We start from the raw sequence: 20,141 nt of genomic DNA, 5'->3' as shown, positions 1-20,141 counted from the left end.
TCTCCTGGCCTTGGGTCTTCCCAGCGCCTCACAGCAGCCTGGCTGGCAGGACAGGGATTGTTCGCAGTTGTATAGGTGAGGAGTCTGAGGCCCAGAGAGGGTCAGGCTGTCCCGAGGTCACACAGCGAATGAGGGGCAAATTGGGGCTGGAACTGCTGTCACCACCTCCTGCCCACTTCTAGCCTTCACTTTCTGCTGTGCTTCGGGTCCTCCTGCTAAAACCCGGGCTCTGGCGGCCTTTGCTGCCCAAGCACCCTGGGGAGGAGCCTCAGGAGCCGTCATCACCCTCCCAGCATTTCCAGCCAAACCAGTCCACTGGGCGTAATCATGGCCCCTTCCCCCAGGGCGACGCTGACTGGGAGCTCCCACCGGCCTTTTGAACTCGGTGCCCCCTCCTCCCTCGCCTCCATGTGACTGCTGGCCTTCCCCCGCAGAACCGGCACGAGATGCTGACTCTGGAGCCGCTGCACACGCTGCTGCGAATGAAGTGGAAGAAGTTTGCCCAGTACATGTTCTTTCTGTCCTTCTGCTTCTACTTCTCCTACAACATCACCCTGACCCTCGTCTCATACTACCGACCCCGGGAGGAGGAGGTATGTGGGCCCCTTGCAGGGGGAAGAGTGGGTGGTCACAGCTGGAGCTGCCCCACGTGCAGACGGGGAAACTGAGCCCCAGGGAGGCCAGGGGATTTGGGTGGGCCCCCAGTCGTCCTTCACACTTTCTAGGGAACTGAGTTTGTCTCCAGTGTTTGGCTGGGCTAAGGCCCAGGTGCTGAGTCCCAGGTAGACCCATGTTGGGGGAAGTTGGAGAATTCAGAGACTCAGGCTCAGCCCAGGGTCTCTGTCTAAATACAGAACTGGTCGGGTATTTCTGCTGTGAGGGCTGCAGGAAATGGGAGGGGGCTAAGCACTCCCTGCCTGCTGGGCCTCGGTTTCCCATCCGTCACATGGGGCACGGAGCCTCGGCTTTATTAACTGTGCTGTGAGGCCATGTTGAGTGTTTGGATACAGAGGGTTCTGGAAAGGCTGTTGGAGTAGAGCATGAGGGTGCTTAGCACGGATTGGATGATACTCCTTGTTGTAGAGATCTGGGCTTCCATCAAGGGTGGGGAGGGTGGGGATCAGGGAGTGGCTCTTCCTTCTCTTGACCTGTACAGAGATGGGGTTTCACGCTGGCCTCTGACCTGGCTTGAGCGTTTTTCCTGTGTTTCGGCTGCTCTAGTGTTGGGGCCAGCTCAGCCCTTCTTCCTCCCTATTCTGACCACCCTTCCTCCTTCCTCCCAGGCCCTCCCGCACCCCTTGGCCCTGACCCACAAGATGGGGTGGCTGCAGCTCTTGGGGAGGATGTTTGTGCTCATCTGGGCCACGTGCATCTCTGTGAAAGAGGTGAGTGGCCACTCGGCCCTTCTGTACCGTCCCTTAAGGCGGGCAGGCGGCAGTGGGCCTGGGCTTCATCCCTGTCTGCTCTGCCATTACAGCTGGGGAGCTTTGGGGAGGCATTTCCTTCCCAAGCCTTAGCTCTCTGAGTTGGAACAAATGAATAAAGCTGGCCTATCCTCCCTACTCCATCCATCTACTTCTCTATCCATCTGCCCAACTCTCCACCATTTACCCTCCCAGCCCCTCAATGTCCATCCTCCTCTCCACCAGCATCACCCATCCAATCACCTGCTCTCTTTCGTGGAACAAGCCACTCATTCATTCGTTCACATGCCCACTCATCCTTACCGACCATCCTTCTATCCTTCATCCAACCATCTTTCCATCTCTCCATCCATCCCTCCCTCCATCCCTCCCTCCCTCCCTCCCTCCATCCATCTATCCATCCATTTGTCTGTCCATCCATCTCTCCCTCCATCCATCCATCCATCCATCCATTTGTCCGTCCGTCCATCTGTCCATCCATCCATCCATTCATCCATTTGTCTGTCCGTCCGTCCATCTGTCCATCCATCCATTCATCCATTCAATGAATCAACACATATAATCTGAACACCTATATATGTGTGGCCCTGGAGGAGGTGATAGGGATGGGACAAGTTTACCATCTTTGAGTTCATAGCCTGGTGGGGGATATAGTATGAGCACAAATATCAAGACTTGACAGTAGACCAAACAAGACCCTAAGCTGGGTTCAGGTCAGTGTTCAGAGGAAGGGAGGTGAATTTTATCTGGGGCCAGGGGATGGCAGAGATGCTTGAAGGCAGACATGGCACTAATTCTGGTGGAGTAGGATTGGGCATGAGGACCATGGGGACAAGGTCACTACAGGGTGGGTGTGGGGAACAGCATGAGCAAAGGCTCAGAGGCTGGATTTGGGGAATGGAAGGTAGCTGTACATTGTACCACTTTGCAGGTTCTGGGGTGAGAATAGGGTAAGGAGTGAGGGAGGTGAGATTTGAGGGCGCACCCACCTTCACCGTGGAGCTGCCTACGCCCCCCCAGGCACAGGTCCCCTTTCATATCCGTCACCTGGGCTCGAGCTGGGCCTTCACACATTCAGCCCTCACTGAGTCTCGGTCCTGGGGAAGCACCCCCCGCTCCCCGCTCAGCTCCCCCAGCGAGGGCCATGAAGAGGGTGCCGATTTTCTCTCCTTCCTGGCCTTAGGGCATTGCGATCTTCCTGCTGAGACCCTCGGATCTGCAGTCCATCCTCTCAGATGCCTGGTTTCACTTTGTCTTGTAAGTAGGTCTGGCGCCTTGGTTACCATCTCACAGGCGGGGCTGACGTCCTGTGTGGTGGCCGCTGCGTTCCCCTTGAACAAGCATCCCAGGCACTCTGCCACAGGGTCACGCCAGGGATCTCCTCTCGCTCCTAGCAGGAGACACATGGAAGCCGTGGACAGAATCAGAAAACTTCAGGGCAACCAGGCTCGGGGTCTCACGCCTGTAATCCCAGCACTCTGGGAGGCCGAGGTGGGCGCATCACCTGAGGTCAGGAGTTTGAGACCAGCGTGGCCAACCTGGTGAAACCCCGTCTCTACTAAAAATAAAAAAATTAGCTGGGCGTGGTGGTGCACGCCTGTAGTCCCAGCTACTCGGGAGGCTGAGGCAGGAAGAATCGTTTGAACCCAGGAGGTGGAGGTTGCAGTGAGCCAAGATTGCGCCACTGCACTCCAGCCTGCGCAACAAGAGCAAGACTCTGTCTCAAAAAAAAAAAAAAGAAAGAAAGAAAAGAAAGAAAACTTCAGGGCAGTGCCCACCATCTACTGGTGGCAATGGCCCACTCCACCTGTCACAGAGCCCCAGGCAGAAGGCAGCATGGGGAAGGCAAGAACAGGCTTAGCGTCCTGTTTCGGTTTTGACAAAGGGATGTTCCAGTCACATGGGGCCCTAAATCCCCTGGTTATGGGGGCCTAGAAGTTGCTGTCTGTGACCTGGGCAGATCAGGACTGGAAGGTACCTGAGAAATTATTGATCTTGTCTGTAGACACCATCAAAGCTCCCAGGGCAGGGAGGTGAGTCACTCAGAGTCACACGAAGCTCCAGCCCTTGGTCATCTTCACTCCAGGCTAGTGCTGGGTTGATGATCACAGGGTCCTAGGCAGAGAGCCCAGCTCAGCAGCCTCTGCATGAGTTCACGTGTAGCTGACATCACGGGAGTGTGTGACCTCTGCCTCTGAATGAGCAGAAATTGATTTAGCGTTGCTGCTGTGGAGCGGAACAGATTCTGCAGCTTGGGATGAAGAAAATCGGACTCAAAAGCTCTTTAGACCCTACCCAAGTCTCTCTTCTGAACATTTGGGAAGCTGGGTCTCTAGGACCTTGAGTGTTTCCAAATACCTAGATGCTCTATTAAGTAGGTTCCCCGACTTCCAGAGGCATGAATTGAGTTCTTCATCCCCGAGGGCAGGGGCGGCCCCCAGATCCTGCAGGAAATGGGTCAGCCAGTACTACCCCACGATGCAAACCATGTGGGAGGAACTATTATGATTCCAGACAAAATCCACTTACACAGATACTGGTTTTAGTGCAGACAAAAAGCGCCAAGGCATTATCTTGCTCTTCACTTTTTTTTTCTTTTTTTTTGAGACGGAGTGTCACTCTGTAGCCCAAGCTGGAGTGCAGTGGCACAATCCTGGCTCATTGCAACCTCTGCCTCAGCAATTCTCCTGCCTCAGCCTCCTGAGCAGCTGGGATTACAGGTGCCCGCTACCACCACTGACTAATTTTTGTATTTTTAGAAGAGACAAGGTTTTTACCATGTTGACCAGACTGGTCTCGAACTCCTGACCTCAAGTGATCCGCCCACCTTGGCCTTCCAGAGCGCTGGGATCACAGGCATGAGCCACCGTGCTCAGCCTCTTCTGCTTCTTGTTTTGTTAGTGTAGAGGAAGGTGTTGACATTCTTCTTCATTTCATTCTGAAAAGCAGTTGATCAATCAGATGGTTTTTCTTACAACCTTGCCTGTGTCGTCACTTTGGTTAACTATGTTATAACTTTGGAAACTGCCTAATGTTATAAGTAAGACAGTGTTTGTATCTAGATGTCTTCATTATGGACTGTATAGTAGGTTTTGATTTTGTGTGTTTGGGATATATTGTACTTAAAAACATTTTAATTGTGGGCAGGGCACGATGGCTCACACCTGTAATCCCAGCACTTTGGGAAGCCTGAGGTCAGGAGTTTGAGACCAGTCTGGCAAAAGCTTGTCTCTCTACAAAAAATATGTCTCTCTCCAAAAAAGCTGTGTGTGGTGGCATGCACGGCTACTTGGGAGGCTGAGGCAGGAGAATCGCTTGAACCCTGGAGGCAGAGGTTGCAGTGAGCCAAGATCATGCCACTGCACTGCAGCCTTGGCAATAGAGGGAGACTCCATCTCAAAAAAAAAAAAATTAATTGTGGTGAAGTACACGTAACATAAAGTTACCATCATAACCATTGTTTAACCATACAAATCAATACTGTGAAGTACATTGTCGGGCAGTCAGTGTCGAGAACCCTTTCCGCCCTGCAAAACTGAAACTCCACACCTATTAATCAACAGCCCCTTTTCCTCTGCTTCCCTCCGAGCACCGCCCCCCACTGTAATCACCATTCTTCCTTCTTTTCCTGTGAATTGAACTATTTTAGGTACCTTATATGTTGAGTCGTATAGTACTTGTTTTTTTAGGATTAGCTTATTTCACTTACCATATATCATACTTTAGAGAGATTTGAGGCTGGGAGCAGTGGCTCATGCCTGTAATCCCAGCACTTTGGGAGACCGAGGCAGGTGGGTCATCTGAGGTCAGAAGTTCGAGACTAGCCTGGCCAACATGGTGAAACCCCGTCTCTACTAAAATACAAAAACTAGCTGGACACTGTGCTGCACACCTGTAATTCCAGCTACTCAGGAGACTGAGGCAAGAGAATTGCTTGAATCCGGGAGGCAGAGGTTGCAGTGAGCAGAGATCACACCACTGCACCCCAGCCTGGGCAACAGAGTGAGACTCAATCTCCCACGCACACAGAAAGATTTAAAAAGTAGGGTTTGGGGGACTTGTGATTGGCTTATAAGTATAGATATTGGCAGCTTTTGTCATTTTGGTTAAAAATGCAGTCATTTGCCACATCTTTGGTCTACTCTAGAAATTCTCAAATCAATGTGGGAATCAGAAATTCTGTGGGTGACTTAGATTATTTTTCTGCATATTTTTTATTTGTAGAGACAAGGTCTCACTGTGCCACTCAGGCTAGTCCTGAACTCCCGGCCTGAAGTGCTCCTCCTACTTCAGCCTTCCAAAGTGTTGGGATTACAGGCGTGAGCCACTACACCCGGCCCGTGTGGGTAACTTAAAAAGTATACGGCCTCCTGGGTTGTACCCTAGAACCTTCTGCGGCCCTGTGGATTTGCATTTTTTTTTTTTTTAAGTCCCGATCAGCTGCAGTCAGCCTACCATGGGCTGTGATTGGCCTCTGGTGATGCTTCTACAGGCTGAATTCTACAGTGGCTGCATGGATCTGGGGCAGCCTGATACCCATCTTTTCAGCGCCCGTCACCAGGGTGACTGTTCGGGGGGTGTAGGGGAGGTTTGGGGATGTGCATGTCTTTGCTCTGATGCCGAGGAGTAGTAAGTAAGGCTGGTGTTTCCTGTGTCTCCTGAACAGTTTTATCCAAGCTGTGCTTGTGATACTGTCTGTCTTCTTGTACTTGTTTGCCTACAAAGAGTACCTCGCCTGCCTCGTGCTGGCCATGGCCCTGGGCTGGGCGAACATGCTCTACTACACGCGGGGATTCCAGTCCATGGGCATGTACAGCGTCATGATCCAGAAGGTGCGTTGGGAGCCGCGTCGGCGGGAGGGCCCTCAGAGGACGGCCACTTTTCAGATGGGGACACTGGGATCTGCAGAGGCAGAGGGGCTGACCGAGGGGTGGCCACTGCTCTTTTTCCCAAATGCTGTGGTCTCCCTTTGCTTTCAGTCAGGCTTTAGGTGTCCAGACCTTAAATCCCCTGGGCTTGTGAGGCACTGGGGAGGGGATGCTTTGTGGAGTAATGTTCTCACCCCCGGCAGTGGCATGCTGGTAAACATTTAACAACCACTCTGTGTGCGTGCGTGCGTGCGTGCGTGTGTGTAGCTGGAATATGTATATATAGGTGTGTATTTGTATACACATACACTTATCATACATTTTACTATTAAAGGATGTCTATCATGCAATTTGCAAATAGTGAAAATATACAATACAATTTATTGTAAATTTCACGTAGCCAGTTGAGTCTTAGAATAATTTGGTGTGTTTTTTTTTGTTTTTTTTTTTAAGACTGAGTCTTGCTCTGTCCCCCAGGCCGGAGTGCAGTGGCCAAGTCTCAGCTCAGTGCAACCTCCTCCTCCCGTATTCAAGCAATTGTCCTGCCTCAGCCTCCTGAGTAGCTGAAATTACAGGCATGTGCCACCACGCCTGGCTAATTTTTGTATTTTTAGTAGAAACAGGGTTTCACCATGTTGTCCAGGCTGGCCTTGAACTCCTAACTTCAGGTGATCTGCCTGCCTTTGCCTCCCAAAGTGCTGGAATTACAGGTGTGAGCCACTGAGCCTGGCTTATTTGTTGTCTTTTATTGAATTCTAGTTTTTGTCATCAACCTTTAGTTGCAGTTGACAAAAGAGTGCTGTTTAGACATAAATGTTGGTTGCTATTCTTCTTTATAAGCAGTGGTGAAAGTGAAACAGTTAAGATTTATGTTGAACTAAAAAATTAGCTGAGCATGGTGGCGCGTGCCTGTAATCCCAGCTATCAGGAGGCTGAGGCAGGAGGATTGCCTGAACCCAGGAGGCGGAGGTTGCGGTGAGCCGAGATCGCGCCATTGCACTCCAGCCTGGGTAACAAGAGCAAAACTCCGTCTCAAAAAAAAAAAAAAAAAAAAGATTTATGTTGAACTTTACTTGTTTATCAATGATGTGAGCAACTTCTTTGCTGAATTGGATGAGAGTTTGCAGACACTGGAAGAATATTTTATTGATATGTGTGTGCTGTACACAGTGTAAAGGCTGCAGACAGAAGAGATTTAAAAATGTGATGTGGATTAACACTTTCTCAATCACTGTCTTAAGGATTGAGCCACTGTACCTGGCCTGTCTTTTTAAAAATATATAACTTATTTAATTATAAGTTTATACAGTTTAATTTTTTTTGCAATGCAAGGATTTCTTATAGGTATATATTGTAAAATGATTTCCAATTTCAGTTAGTTACCACGCCTGTCTCCTCACGTACTTGCTATTTCTTTGTGTGTGGTGAGAACATCTATGATCTATTCTCTTAGCAGATTTACAGCACACAGCACAGTGTTGCTGACTGTAGTCGTCGTGCTGTACATTAAATCCCCAGAACTTACTCATCTTCTAACTGAAAGTTTGATTTAGTTCCGAGTAATGGCTGTGTTTAACAACCAGCTCACAGGCTTCAGGAAAATGTAACTATCAGCTCTTGCAAGCTGTTGTGAGCTGGCTCCAGCATGCCACTGCCCCCAGGAAGTGTGAGGATTCCAGATGTGAAACCTATGGTGAAAGGCACAGGGCAGATCACAGGGAGAAGAGAACCTGGGGCTGGAGCAGGAACAGAAGGCTTCCTGGAGGAGGCGGGATCCAGAGCTGAGCCTTGGAGCATCAGGAAGATTTGGTTGGGGGAAGAGAGAATGGCCCATGTGAAGGGACAATTAGGGTCGGGGCTGGGAGAGGGTGGGAAGCAGGAAGATCAGGGTATGGTGAATATGTGCTTGCACCTTACACTTGAATTCTGTTTCTTTCTTTGTAGGTCATTTTGCATGACGTTCTGAAGTTCTTGTTCGTATATATAGTTTTTTTGCTTGGATTTGGAGTAGGTAATTGATTTGTAAATAATAGTAACTCCCACATTCGTAAACACTTTATACAGATGTCAAAATGACAAAGTGCATGGTGGCCTCAGCAACACTTACATCAGCTACCAGTGGGGCACTTCCCATGCTTGCAATTTTTTTTTTTTTTTTTTTTGAGATGGAGTTTCGCTCTTGTTACCCAGGCTGGAGTGCAATGGCCCGATCTCGGCTCACCGCAACCTCCGCCTCCTGGGTTCAGGCAATTCTCCTGCCTCAGCCTCCTGAGTAGCCGGGATTACAGGCACGTGCCACCATGCCCAGTTAATTTTTTGTATTTTTAGTAGAGACGGGGTTTCACCATGTTGACCAGGATGGTCTCAATCTCTTGACCTCGTGATCCACCCGCCTCGGCCTCCCAAAGTGCTGGGATTACAGGCTTGAGCCACTGTGCCCGGCCCGCTTGCCATTTTCGAAGAATTTTCCAAGAATCCATCCATCTGTCCATCTAATCATCTATCCATCCATCTAATCATCCATCCATCCATCCATCCATCCATCTAATCATCCATCCATCCGTCCATCTAATCATCCATTTATCCATCTGTCCATCTAATTATTCATCCATCTAATCATCTATCCATCCATCCATCTAATTATCCATCTATCTAATCATCCATCCATCCATCCTTCCATCCATCCATGTAATTATCCATCTCAACAACTTGATCAAGGGGGTCATCACCCCAATCATCAGGTACCTGAGGCATAAAGACTCCAGGATTCAGACCAGTCCAGCCACTCATAATCCAACTTTGCCATGTGGTATATACCTCCTGCTTTTCCATCATTGCTCAGGATCTAAGAGGTTCTGCAGGTGTTTTCAACCTCAGTCCACAGAAACTAAAGTTCACAGAAACTCGACTGATGGTCTTTGCAAAATAGGAGCAAAGTAATGCACGGAGATAACTTCCTTTGGCTTTCACACTGTGTTACTCTCACAGTTTGCTTTAGACAACTGTGAGAGCCTCTGGTCTGCTCGGACCAGGAAGGAGCCCCCTCTTAAAATCTCTCCATTTACAACAGAGGGAACAGCACAATCTGGTTGTATTTCTAACCTCTGCATAGAGATACAGTTTTCTCCCACATACCAGTTGCTTTTTTTTTCTTCAGTGACCATTGACATTTGAAATTAGGCAGCTGTTTCCATCTGTCTGGTACCTTTTCTGGGTCACAATTTGCTTATTTATTTGCTTCTTCAACTGCTTGTTTATGCATCCGTCTATTTACTCATTTAATTTACTCATCTATTCATCCATCCACTCATCCATCTAATCATCCATCCATCCATCCATCCATCTAATCATCCAATCATTCGTCCATCCATCTAATCATCCATCCATCCATCTAATCATCCATCCATTCATCCATCTAATCATTCATCCATTCATCCAGTCATCCACCATCTAATCATCCATCCATCCATCAATCTATCCATCCATTCAGCAGTGAACCTCTACTGTGGTGTGTTGGAAAGAAGGGAAGTGTGAATCTGGTCCTGCTCATTGGGAGCTCATGACAGAGCATTAGGAGGAGACTCACGATCTTACAGCTTTGAGGGAGGTGACCCAGACTAGAGGAAGTCAGGAGCTCAAAGACAAGCTGGGAAGCCAGGGACACACATGTGGATTATAATTAGCAGCTCTGCAAAGCTGCAGATGATCAAGGGCAGACTAGGTGTTAGAGGAAGGAGAGAAGACTCCGGGCTTTGTTAGGCAGAGGACTTTCTGCAGGAGGCCAGGGCAGATACACCAGCCTGATGAGACTTTGGGAGGACCTGAAGCTGGAGATGATTAATGGCCAGAGAGAAGGAGGCAGCAGGCTTGTTGTGTGGGCAAATACATGCAAGCTTGTAGAGTAATTTGTCAGGCAGAGAGCTGAGGAGAGCACCCTGTTATGTTCCCCTAGCCCTGGCCTCGCTGATCGAGAAGTGTCCCAAAGACAACAAAGACTGCAGCTCCTATGGCAGCTTCAGCGACGCAGTTCTGGAACTCTTCAAGCTCACCATAGGCCTGGGTGACCTGAACATCCAGCAGAACTCCAAGTATCCCATTCTCTTTCTGTTCCTACTCATCACCTACGTCATCCTCACCTTCGTTCTGCTCCTCAACATGCTCATTGCCTTGATGGGAGAGACTGTGGAGAATGTCTCCAAGGAGAGCGAGCGCATTTGGCGCCTGCAGGTGAGTCTAGGCAGAGACCCCAGTGTGGGGCCTCCCCAGTTCAGCACACGGTCATTGACTACCATCAGCACCCATCTAATCATCCATCCATTCATCCATCCATCCATCCATTCAGTCATCATCCATCCATCCATCCATCCATCCAATCGTCCATTCATCTAATCATCCATCCATCTATCCACCCATCTAATCATCCATCCATCCATCCATCCACCCATCTAATCATCCATCCATCCATTCAGTCATCATCCGTGCGTCCTTCCATCCATCCATCCAATCATCTATCCACCTAATCATCCGTCCATTTATCCACCCATCTAATCATCCATCCACCACCCATTCATCCATCCAATCATCCATCCATCTAATCATCCATCCGTCTATCCACCCATCTAATCATCCATCCATCCATCCACCCATCTAATCATCCATCCAATCATCCATCCATCCAATCATCCACCCATCTAATCATCCATCCATTCATCCATCCATCCATTCATCCAATCATACATCCATTCAATCATCCATTCATCCATCCATCCATCTATCCAATCATCCATCATCTAATCATCCATCCATCTATCCATCCAGTCATCTATCCATCCATCCATTCAGTCATCATCTGTCCATCCATCCATCCATCCATCCAGCAGTGAACCTCTACTATGGTTTGTTCTCAGGTCTGGGGTGGGGCCTGAGAATCTGCAGAAGCTCCACAGTGTTTGTTCAGGTTTGAGGAAGCTTTAGCCTATGTTCTTTGAGTGTCGGGTCTAGGAGGTGTGGCTGTGCAACAGCATGTGTAGAAAAACTCAAGCTTATAGGGGTGCTCTGTTCAGGGGTGACTGTGTGATGTGTGGATGTCGAAGTATGACCTTAGGTTGCATTAAAAGAAATATGGCATCTAGGACAATGGAGGTGACACTTCTGCTCTATTTCATCCTGGCCTTAACACTTTTTACGTGCCGAGGAAACCAATACATAGGATGGGTCCAGAGATGGTAACCAGATTTGGGAGAAGACTGGAGACTGTCTTAAGAAATGGTTGTTGGCGGCCGGGTATGGTGGCTCACCCCTGTAATACCAGCACTTTGGAAGGCTGAGGTGGGTGGATCACCTGAGGTCAAGAGTTTGAGACCACCTTGGCCAACATGGTGAAACCTCATCTTTACTAAAAATACAAAAACTAGCCGGGTATGGTAGTGCGGGCTTGTAATCCCAGCTGCTCTAGAGTCTGAGGCAGGAGAATCTCTTGAACCCAAGGGGTGGAGGTTGCTATGAGTCAAGATCGTGCCATTGCACTCTAGCCTGAGTGACAGAGCCAAAACTCTGTCTCAAAAGAAAAAAAAAGAAAAGAAACTGTTGTTGGAACTACATTTGAAAAAGGTGAGAGTTCCTTCAGTTATCTGCAGAGCAGCCTGTGGAAGAGGGAGCAGACCCCTTCTGTGGTCCCAGGAGGCAGATGTACATGGGGCACTACAGGGAGAAAAACTTTCATGTAACCCATTTCTCATTATTAAGGCCCTCCTTTATTTTTTTTTTTTGAGACAGGGTCTTGCCCTGTCACCCAGGCTGGAGTGCAGTGGCGCATCTCGGCTCACTGCAACCTCCGCCTCCCAGGCTCAAGCGATTCTCCCACCTCAGCCTCCCAAGTAGCTGGGACTACAGGCATATACCACCACGCCTGGCTCATTTTTGTATTTTTGGTAGAGATGGGGTTTCACCGTGTTTCCTAGACTGGTCTTGAACTCCTGAGCTCAGGTGGTCTGCCTGCCTCTGCCTCAAAGTGATGGGATTACAGGCGTGAGCCACCTCGCTGCCTATTAAGGCCCTCTTAATTGGATTGTTGATATTGTTGAAGAGAGACTGGAAAAACGAGGAGTACAGGACAATACAGAGGGGATTCCAAGCTTGGAAGAGTGTGGGACTAAATGGTGTTTGAACCATCCCCTACCGTGGGATTCTAGGATCCAGCACTTTCTGATAGGAAGCTCCTGCTTTCGGAAATATTATTTATATCTGGTGCCCAGGCTGGAGTGCAATGGCACAACCTCAGCTCACTGCAACCTCTGCCCCTGCCTCACAGGGTTCAAGTGATTTTCCTGCCTCAGCCTCCCAAGTAGTTGGGATTATAGGTGCCCAACACTATGCCTGGCTAATTTTTGTGTTTTTAGTAGAGACGGGGTTTTGCCATGCTGGCCAGGCTGGTCTCTAACTCCTGACCTCAGGTGATCTGCCTGCCTCAGCCTCCCAAAGTGCTGGGATTATGGGTGTGAACTACCATGCCCGGCCTGATTTTTTGTCTTTGAATCTGTAGATCAGCCAAACCCTTGGGATCTATGCATCAAGCATGGGGCAAGGGTGAAGTGTGCACCCTAGTGGCATGTATGCTCTTGTGTGTGGTTGTGAGTGTGCATGCATACTCCGTAGAGGGTGTGCCCTGGTGGGGTGTGTGCTGTTGTGTGCGGTTGTGAGTGTGTGCCCTGGCTGTATGTGTGCTCTTGTGAGCGGTTGTGAGTGTGCCTGCATACTCCGTATGCTTGCTTATGTCCCCAGAGAGCCAGGACCATCTTGGAATTTGAGAAAATGTTACCGGAATGGCTGAGGAGGAGATTTCGGATGGGGGAGATGTGTAAAGTGGCCGAGGAAGATTTCCGACTGTGTTTGCGGTAACAGAGGGCCCTGGGGTGGTGGGCTTTAGGGTGGGTAGAGAGAGGCAGGTCAGCTTGCTCACCATAACCACAGCTACCTTCTGTCCCAGGGCCTCTCAGAGGAAGGAATTTGTTTATGGGGTTGCAGGGCCTGGGATGGGGGTTCCCGAGCTCCAGAAGGGAAGGGAAGGAGACTGGCAGCAGTGGGTCCCCTCTCTGCTTTTCTGGAGGTGCCTCCAGGGTCTCTGTCCTTTCACTGTCTAGTGTGGGGAGATCTTCCCGCTTGGCACTCCTTTTCCTGCTGTGTACCCTGTGTGAGTTCCTGTGATCCCGGAGGATGTGAGGCACGTTTGCCCCTGGCAGACAGAAGGTGACATGGCTGCTTTGACAGATCTTTTTTGATTTTTAAAAAAAGTCCTTACATATCTCATGACCACCTTTTCTTATTTTTCTTTTAAACGAAGTTTCACTCTTATCTCCCAGGCTGGAGTGCAGTGGCGTGACCTCTGCTCACTACAGTCTACCAGGTTCAAGCAAATCTCCTGCCTCAGCCGCCCAAGTAGCTGGGATTACAGGCACGTGCCACCACACCTGATAATTTTTGTATTTTTAGTAGAGATGGAAGTTTCATCATGTTGGCCAGGCTGGTCTAGAACTCCTGGCCTCCAGTGATCCATCCCCCTCAGCCTCCCAAAGTGCTGGGATTACAGGTGTGAGCCACCACACCCGGCCCCATGACCACCTTTTCTGATAAGCCCACATCCTCCTTCCCTGATCCAGCTTCTCGAGCCTACAGACCACCTTTTTTGAGTATGACCAAACCTTAACCCACTTCTCTGCTGAAACCCCAGCCCCTGGACAGCAGCATTTCTGACTGCAGTCGTTACCCTAAGTATTTCTGATGTTGCCACGCTCTCTCTAGAGATGTTCTCTGAACGTGAATTTAGGTCAAATCAGTGCCAGCCATTCTGTTCTAACACCTCAGATGCCACCCTCTCTCATTGGTCATGGGTCCTAATCACATGCTCCTAGTACCTCCTCAACCCTTGTGACACTTGGAGTTTAATCTTCACGCCCTCACGGCCCGGGCCCTCCCTCTGTCTGTCCCTGCTTCCTCGTGGGCTGTCACCCGTCAGGTACAGCTACACAGACTGAAGTTGTACCCTTTACACCCGTCCAAGCAACTTGCAGGATTTCCGAGTTCCATACAGTGGAAGGAGAGCTGAGTCTTTGAGACCCGGGGAAATGGAGATGGGGATAGAGTTGAAACTCTAACAACGCTGGTGTGACCACTCGGGGCAGGGGTGCTCCTGATCTCTAGGACAGACAGAGGGGAGCTGTGTAGACACCGGGACTCCCCGAGCGCAGGGCTGTGTGTTTGTATCCAGTGAGGCAATGGCGAAATAGTAAGAGCGATGGCCACACTTGCAGGATCAATGAGGTGAAGTGGACTGAATGGAAAACACACGTCTCCTTCCTTAACGAAGACCCGGGGCCTGGAAGGCGAACAGGTACTATTGCTTCGAGGTGACATGGCATCTGCTCCTGTCTGAGACCATGTGACCTGGGGCAGATCAAGTCTAAGGCTCCTGATTTCCCCATCTGTCAAATGGGAGGGTTGAATGGAAATGCTTCTTAGGTCTCTTCCAGCTCTGACTTTTGGAACCTGAGTTGGAACAACTTTTAGAATGGTATAGCCTTAAGCCATAGAAACACATCAGGCAGAGGGATGTATTTCTAAAACATATATATATATATATATATATATGTATACACACACACACGGTGGTGTTTTTTTCAGATGGAGTCTGTCTGTCACCCTGGCCAAAGTGCAGTGGTGCAGTCTTGGCTCACTGCAACCTCTGCCTCCTGGATTCAAGGGATTCTCCTACCTCAACCTCCTTGAGTAGCTGGGCTACAGGTGTGCACCACCACCTCTAGCTAATTTTTCTTTGTATTTTTAGTAGAGATGAGATTTCACCATGTTGTTCAGGCTGGTCTTAAACTCTTGACCTCAGGTGATCCGCCCACCTTAGTCTCCCAAAGTGCTGGGATTACAGGCGTGAGCCACCGCATCTGGCCTCTAAAATATATCTTTTTTCAAAAGCAGATTTCAACAAAATCCAAGAGTCTTCCAGGAACAATAGCAAAACCACTCTCAATGCATTTGAAGAAATAGAGGAATTCCCAGAAACGTCGGTGTAGAAGCATAACCCAGAGCTGGTGTGCACGTGGGCTGTCTGGTGCTGCAGGCGGAGTCAGGGACTGCTGAGGGCTTTGAGGAGTGGTGGAGCTCTGCTGGCCCAGACACAGAACACACCCTCATGCTGAGTGGGTGTCTGGACTGAGGGGCAGTTGGCGGTTTGTGCCAGTGGGAAACAGCCTAGATTTTGTTATTTGGCAAAGAGCTTGTGTAAACCCTCAGCCAGCCACAGTCTGGAGCCTCGGACACCCCTAAAGTCCTGGGTGAAACCTCTGGTTTTACCAATTGCAGGTCGGCTTGGCTGGGAGAGGTGGGGGGCGGGGAACAGGCCTTGAGGAGCAGGCTTTCCTCCTGTCAGCTTCCCCTTGTCAGCCCTGGCCCCAGTCCACACATTCTACCATCTCACAGGGTTGTCTGAATTTGTGGGAGACCCTTGATCCCATCCCAGAATGTGCGAGGGACGGAGGTAAGCCTGATATCCTGGGAGAGGAGGGGAGTGAGCTTTGGAAATGACCTTCGGGAGCTCTTCAGGGAAAAAGGAAACCATCCTTGGAGTGAGCATCCCCTGAAACCCCAAGGATCAAACTGTCGCAAAGGGAGAGATGTTTTTAGTAGCATAATTAACACAGGGTTTTTATTTTCAGCATGGAAAAGACATTTCAGTTAAGAATGAACATTGCTACAATGAAGTATTGATTTTGAAAGTGGAGACAGATTAGTGGCTTTGGGGCTGGATGTAAGTATTATATATTTGGCCTTAGGGTTGGCAGAGAAAGACAAAAAGCTTTTCTTCACGCACACAAAAGTCTGCATAAAACGCGCGGGGCAGGTCCTGCTGGGCCGCCGCAATCTGGGTGAAAGGGCCTGGCTCTTTTCCTTGTCCCCGCCTTGCAGCAGGGCACGCCACCGCACTGGGATCCTGGCTTCCGCAGAAGCATAAATAGCAGCTGCTCTGTCTCTACCGTATTAGAGCTCAGCAGTCAGCATACCTCAGTAGGTCTCAGTGGGGGAATTTAACAAAATGCCTGAACTGCTGTGGTACTAAGTATTTTTTTTTAACTGTGAATTTTGAAGCTGAAGGGGAATCTTGTGAGAGAGAAACATTTGCCAAGACTTTGGGCTTATTTTTAGGTCCTCATCCTCTGATGTCCTCCCTTGGAAATGACACGGAGTCAGTCTGGGGGCAGAGGGGAAGTGGAGACCGAAGGATTTTCTGGGTAACTGGGGCCTAAACCGTTAGAAAATCTCCTCTGCCTCCATTATCTGGTGAAAGGATTCATGTAAAAATTACAAAAATGGTAACATAAGTTTTAATGTTAAATGGCAGAAATAGAAATTTGGCCTTTGGATGACATGGCAATTGATGAGTTACTCTGGTTTAAGGCAGATTGAGGAGTCCAGGCCTGGCAGTGCATTTGGGACCAGTTTCTCTGCTCTGGGCCACTCCGTGTGCCAGACTGGCTGAGCAGGTGGAAACTCAGCCTCCGTGCCCCTGATGGGGCCAGTTGGGGAGAGGTGGTCTGGGGTGTGAGAGGCATCACAACCCCAGCAGCCCCTGCACTCCCAGCTGACCTAGGGAGGAACCGTGTACTCTTAGCCTCAGTGGTCAGACCAGGCTCTGAGGGGGAACAGGGCTGGGCATGGGCCCCTGGAGAAGAGAAGATTGGAGGGGCCTGTCCTGGGGCAGAAGGAGTAGATTCGTTCTAGAATGGGCAGAACTACTCAACTGAGGAAGACTTCGGCTCAATCCAATCCAGCAACTGGCTCAGATGTTGGAGATGTTTAAGCGAAAGCTGGTTGAGCACTTATGAGGCATGTTGTTGAAAGTGGTAATTGGATGAAGTTTAAGGTCCCTTAGCCTGGAGAGTCTACCAATCAGAATTCCACATGTGGAGTCAGCTACCTGTGTTAAGCCTGAACAGACCTCTTGTTTGAAAGGAAGTGGTTTAGATCCATGGTGCCAGGTTCTACACCACAGAGCTAGGAATTCCAGAACTGCTTTGCTCAGATATTAATGGATAAAGCCATACCCACTAATGGATAAGGTTATCTGTTATGGATAAAGCCATATCCAGAATTGCTTTGACTCAGATATGAATGGGTAAAGCCAATGACTGATTTCTATTTGCCTAACCTTCCAGCTTTTGTCCAAGTGAGAAATGGAGAGCCAGAGGGATCTTTCTCATCTCACATCATGGAGCGCTGCTCTCTGTGGGTCTGGATGGAATTTGTTGGCAAGACCCTTTTCTTTTCTTTTCTCTTTTCTTTCTTCCTTCCCTCCTTCCTTCCCTCCCTCCCTCCCTCCTGCCCTCCTTCCCTCCTTCCTTCCTTCCTTCCTTCTCTCTTTCTTCTTTCTTCCTTCCTTCCTTTTTTTTTTTTGACTGAGTTTCGCTCTTGTCACCCAGGCCTGAGTGCAGTGGCGCATTCTCAGCTCACTGTAACCTCCACATCCCGGGTTCAAGCAATTCTCCTGTCTCAGCCTCCCAAGTAGCTGGGATTACAGGTGCCTGCCACCATGCCCGGCTAATTTTTATATTTTTTAGTAGAGATGGGGTTTCACCAGGTTGGCTAGGCTTGTCCTGAACTCCTGACCTCAGGTAATCCATCCGCCTTAGCCTCCCAAAGTGCTGGGATTACAGGTGTGAGCCACGCGCCCAGCCACAAGACCATTTTCTATACTGGAGATTTTTCCCAACAGTGTCCACCCCAAAAGGCTTTCATCCAAAAGGTCTGAGCCTAGGAAAGTTCACCAAGGCAGAAGGAAGCAATGAGTCAAGAAGCATCAGCATCAGAAGGACCACTTCCTTCACTTCACTCCCAGAGACTCACACTCCGAGAGGAGCGTGTACCTGTGCAGAGTCGGGCAGGAAGTCCTGTCAGCACTGTGAAAGCTGGAGTGTCCTGATTCTCGGACCACAGATGCCTCCCTGAGCCATTATTTATTTTTTAAAAGCACCATTATTCCATAATGTTGAGTCCTTCTTTGTGGTTGGCATATGCTGGAGGGAGGACTATTTTCTCAGATGTCTCATTTGGCAGTCCACATTGTCCCTATGCTCCCCATGACTGGTTGAAAATTTCAGTGTGCCCACAGGGGTGTGCAAAACCACACACACTGCACACCTAAACACACACAACCATCACCCCACCCCCACACATGCCCACACCCATACAGCCACCCACCCACACCCTGTGCCCCCAAACACACCCACGCATACACACCCATACACCCACACACACCCCAAACACACCCACGCATATACACCCACACACCCCCAGACACACCCACGCATACACACCCATATACCCACACACACCCCAAACACACCCACCCATACACCCACACACACCCCAAACACACCCACACATACCCACACACCCCCCAAACACACCCACGCATACACACCCACACCCCTCCCCCCACATACACCCACAGACACACCCATTGAAGTCCCATCAGGACTTCTGAAAAACTCCGTGATTAACATTTCATTAATTTCAGGGGAAGGCATTTTCCAGGGATGGAATCTCCCAGGCTCAGATAGTGCCTTTGGCTGCAAATGCCCTGTTAGCTAAACATTTCCTCAGGAAAATTTCCTTATTCTAGATGTTATGTGATATATCTGTTTGGAATTCAGGGTGCTTAGCCTTCCTTCCAGGGACGTGGGAGAAGCGGCCGGAGGTTGTACTGTGAAGTCATTCAGCTCTGGAAGGCTCCTGCCTGAGAGAGCCCAGTGTTACTGATGTTCCTTTCCTTCCTCAAGGCCTGGTGACCTGTGTCCTTTTGCTCTGGGCAGGGCCCGGGTAGATGGGCCGTTGTCTGGGCCTGTAAACTGTACTTGACTTCTGCATTGATTTACATACTTTTTACTGTGATCTTGCTTCCTCACACAGAATTGTCACCCCAATCCCCTTGAATGAGCTGGATACTTGTCAATTCTACTTGAATGACTTGTTCTTAGTGTTGTGTGTGTGTGAAACTCTGTGTTCAAGAAAGAAATCATAAAAAGAGTAAGAACATTTTTGTGCCATTGAAGAAATGGTGTTTTGATTTCTAATAAATATTTATTTTGCTTCTTACGGCCATGCTTTATCCTTGTCTTAGGTGTGCCAATGTGCAGACTGACTAGGACCCCTAGAGGGTTGCTAAGAGGGGTGGGTAAAGGGAAGGCCAGTTTTGGGGCCTGAAGCATTATCATTGGCTCTGGCTCAGGAGCAGAGCCAGCAAGCCAGAAGACCTGTCACCTTTGTACGTGTTTACATCTCAGGTTGCATTCACATCGGGGAGCCAATTTGAACCACTCAGCAGCTCCAGAAGCAGTTTGAGTAAAAGGAGACTCAGGGTTGAAGTATGTGCTCACAGATTCACAGCCACATGATGTCAGTGGTTCAGGCCACAAAACCCCTCAGAGAGTGCCCTATCAGCTCCTGCACAGCAAAAGAAACTACCATCAGAGTGAATAGGCAACCTACAGAATGGGAGAAAATTTTTGCAATCTACCCATCTGACAAACGTCGAATATCCAGAATTTACAAGTAACTTAAACATGTTTACAAGAAGAAAACAAGCCCATCAAAAAGTGGGCAAAGGGTATGAACAGACACTTCTCAAAAGAAGACAGTTATGAGGCCAACAAACATGAAAAAAAGCTCAACATCATCTAATTTGCATTAGAGAAATGCAAATCAAAACTACAGTGAGATACCATCTCACACCAGTCAGAATGGCAATGATTAAAAAGTCAGGAAACAATAGATGCTGGAGAGGCTG

General features: G+C 49.1%; 1 protein-coding gene across 9 annotated transcripts in view; it reads left to right on the top strand.

The window, feature by feature from the left end:
* TRPV3 (transient receptor potential cation channel subfamily V member 3) overlaps positions 1-19,450 on the top strand; it is a 45,702-nt gene extending 26,252 nt beyond the window's left edge. For 2 of the 9 annotated variants that reach the window (XM_054255622.2, XM_054255623.2), the window contains 9 exons: positions 435-593; positions 1,284-1,385; positions 2,608-2,681; positions 6,091-6,256; positions 8,237-8,303; positions 10,245-10,519; positions 13,073-13,185; positions 14,599-14,678; positions 14,969-19,450. In XM_054255622.2, coding sequence (XP_054111597.1) covers positions 435-593; positions 1,284-1,385; positions 2,608-2,681; positions 6,091-6,256; positions 8,237-8,303; positions 10,245-10,519; positions 13,073-13,185; positions 14,599-14,678; positions 14,969-15,108 — 1,176 coding nt within the window. In that variant the 3' untranslated portion in view covers positions 15,109-19,450. The remainder of the gene's footprint in view (positions 1-434; positions 594-1,283; positions 1,386-2,607; positions 2,682-6,090; positions 6,257-8,236; positions 8,304-10,244; positions 10,520-13,072; positions 13,186-14,598; positions 14,679-14,968) is intronic. The other 7 variants (XR_008481444.2, XR_008481443.2, XR_013535442.1 and 4 more) reach the window with 7 other exon arrangements.
* Positions 19,451-20,141: the final 691 nt, after the last annotated feature.

This window comes from Callithrix jacchus, chromosome 5 (assembly GCF_049354715.1).
Source record: "Callithrix jacchus isolate 240 chromosome 5, calJac240_pri, whole genome shotgun sequence".
In the NCBI taxonomy this organism is placed as follows: Eukaryota; Metazoa; Chordata; class Mammalia; order Primates; family Cebidae; genus Callithrix; species Callithrix jacchus.
This window is presented reverse-complemented; position numbering and strand designations above follow the sequence as displayed.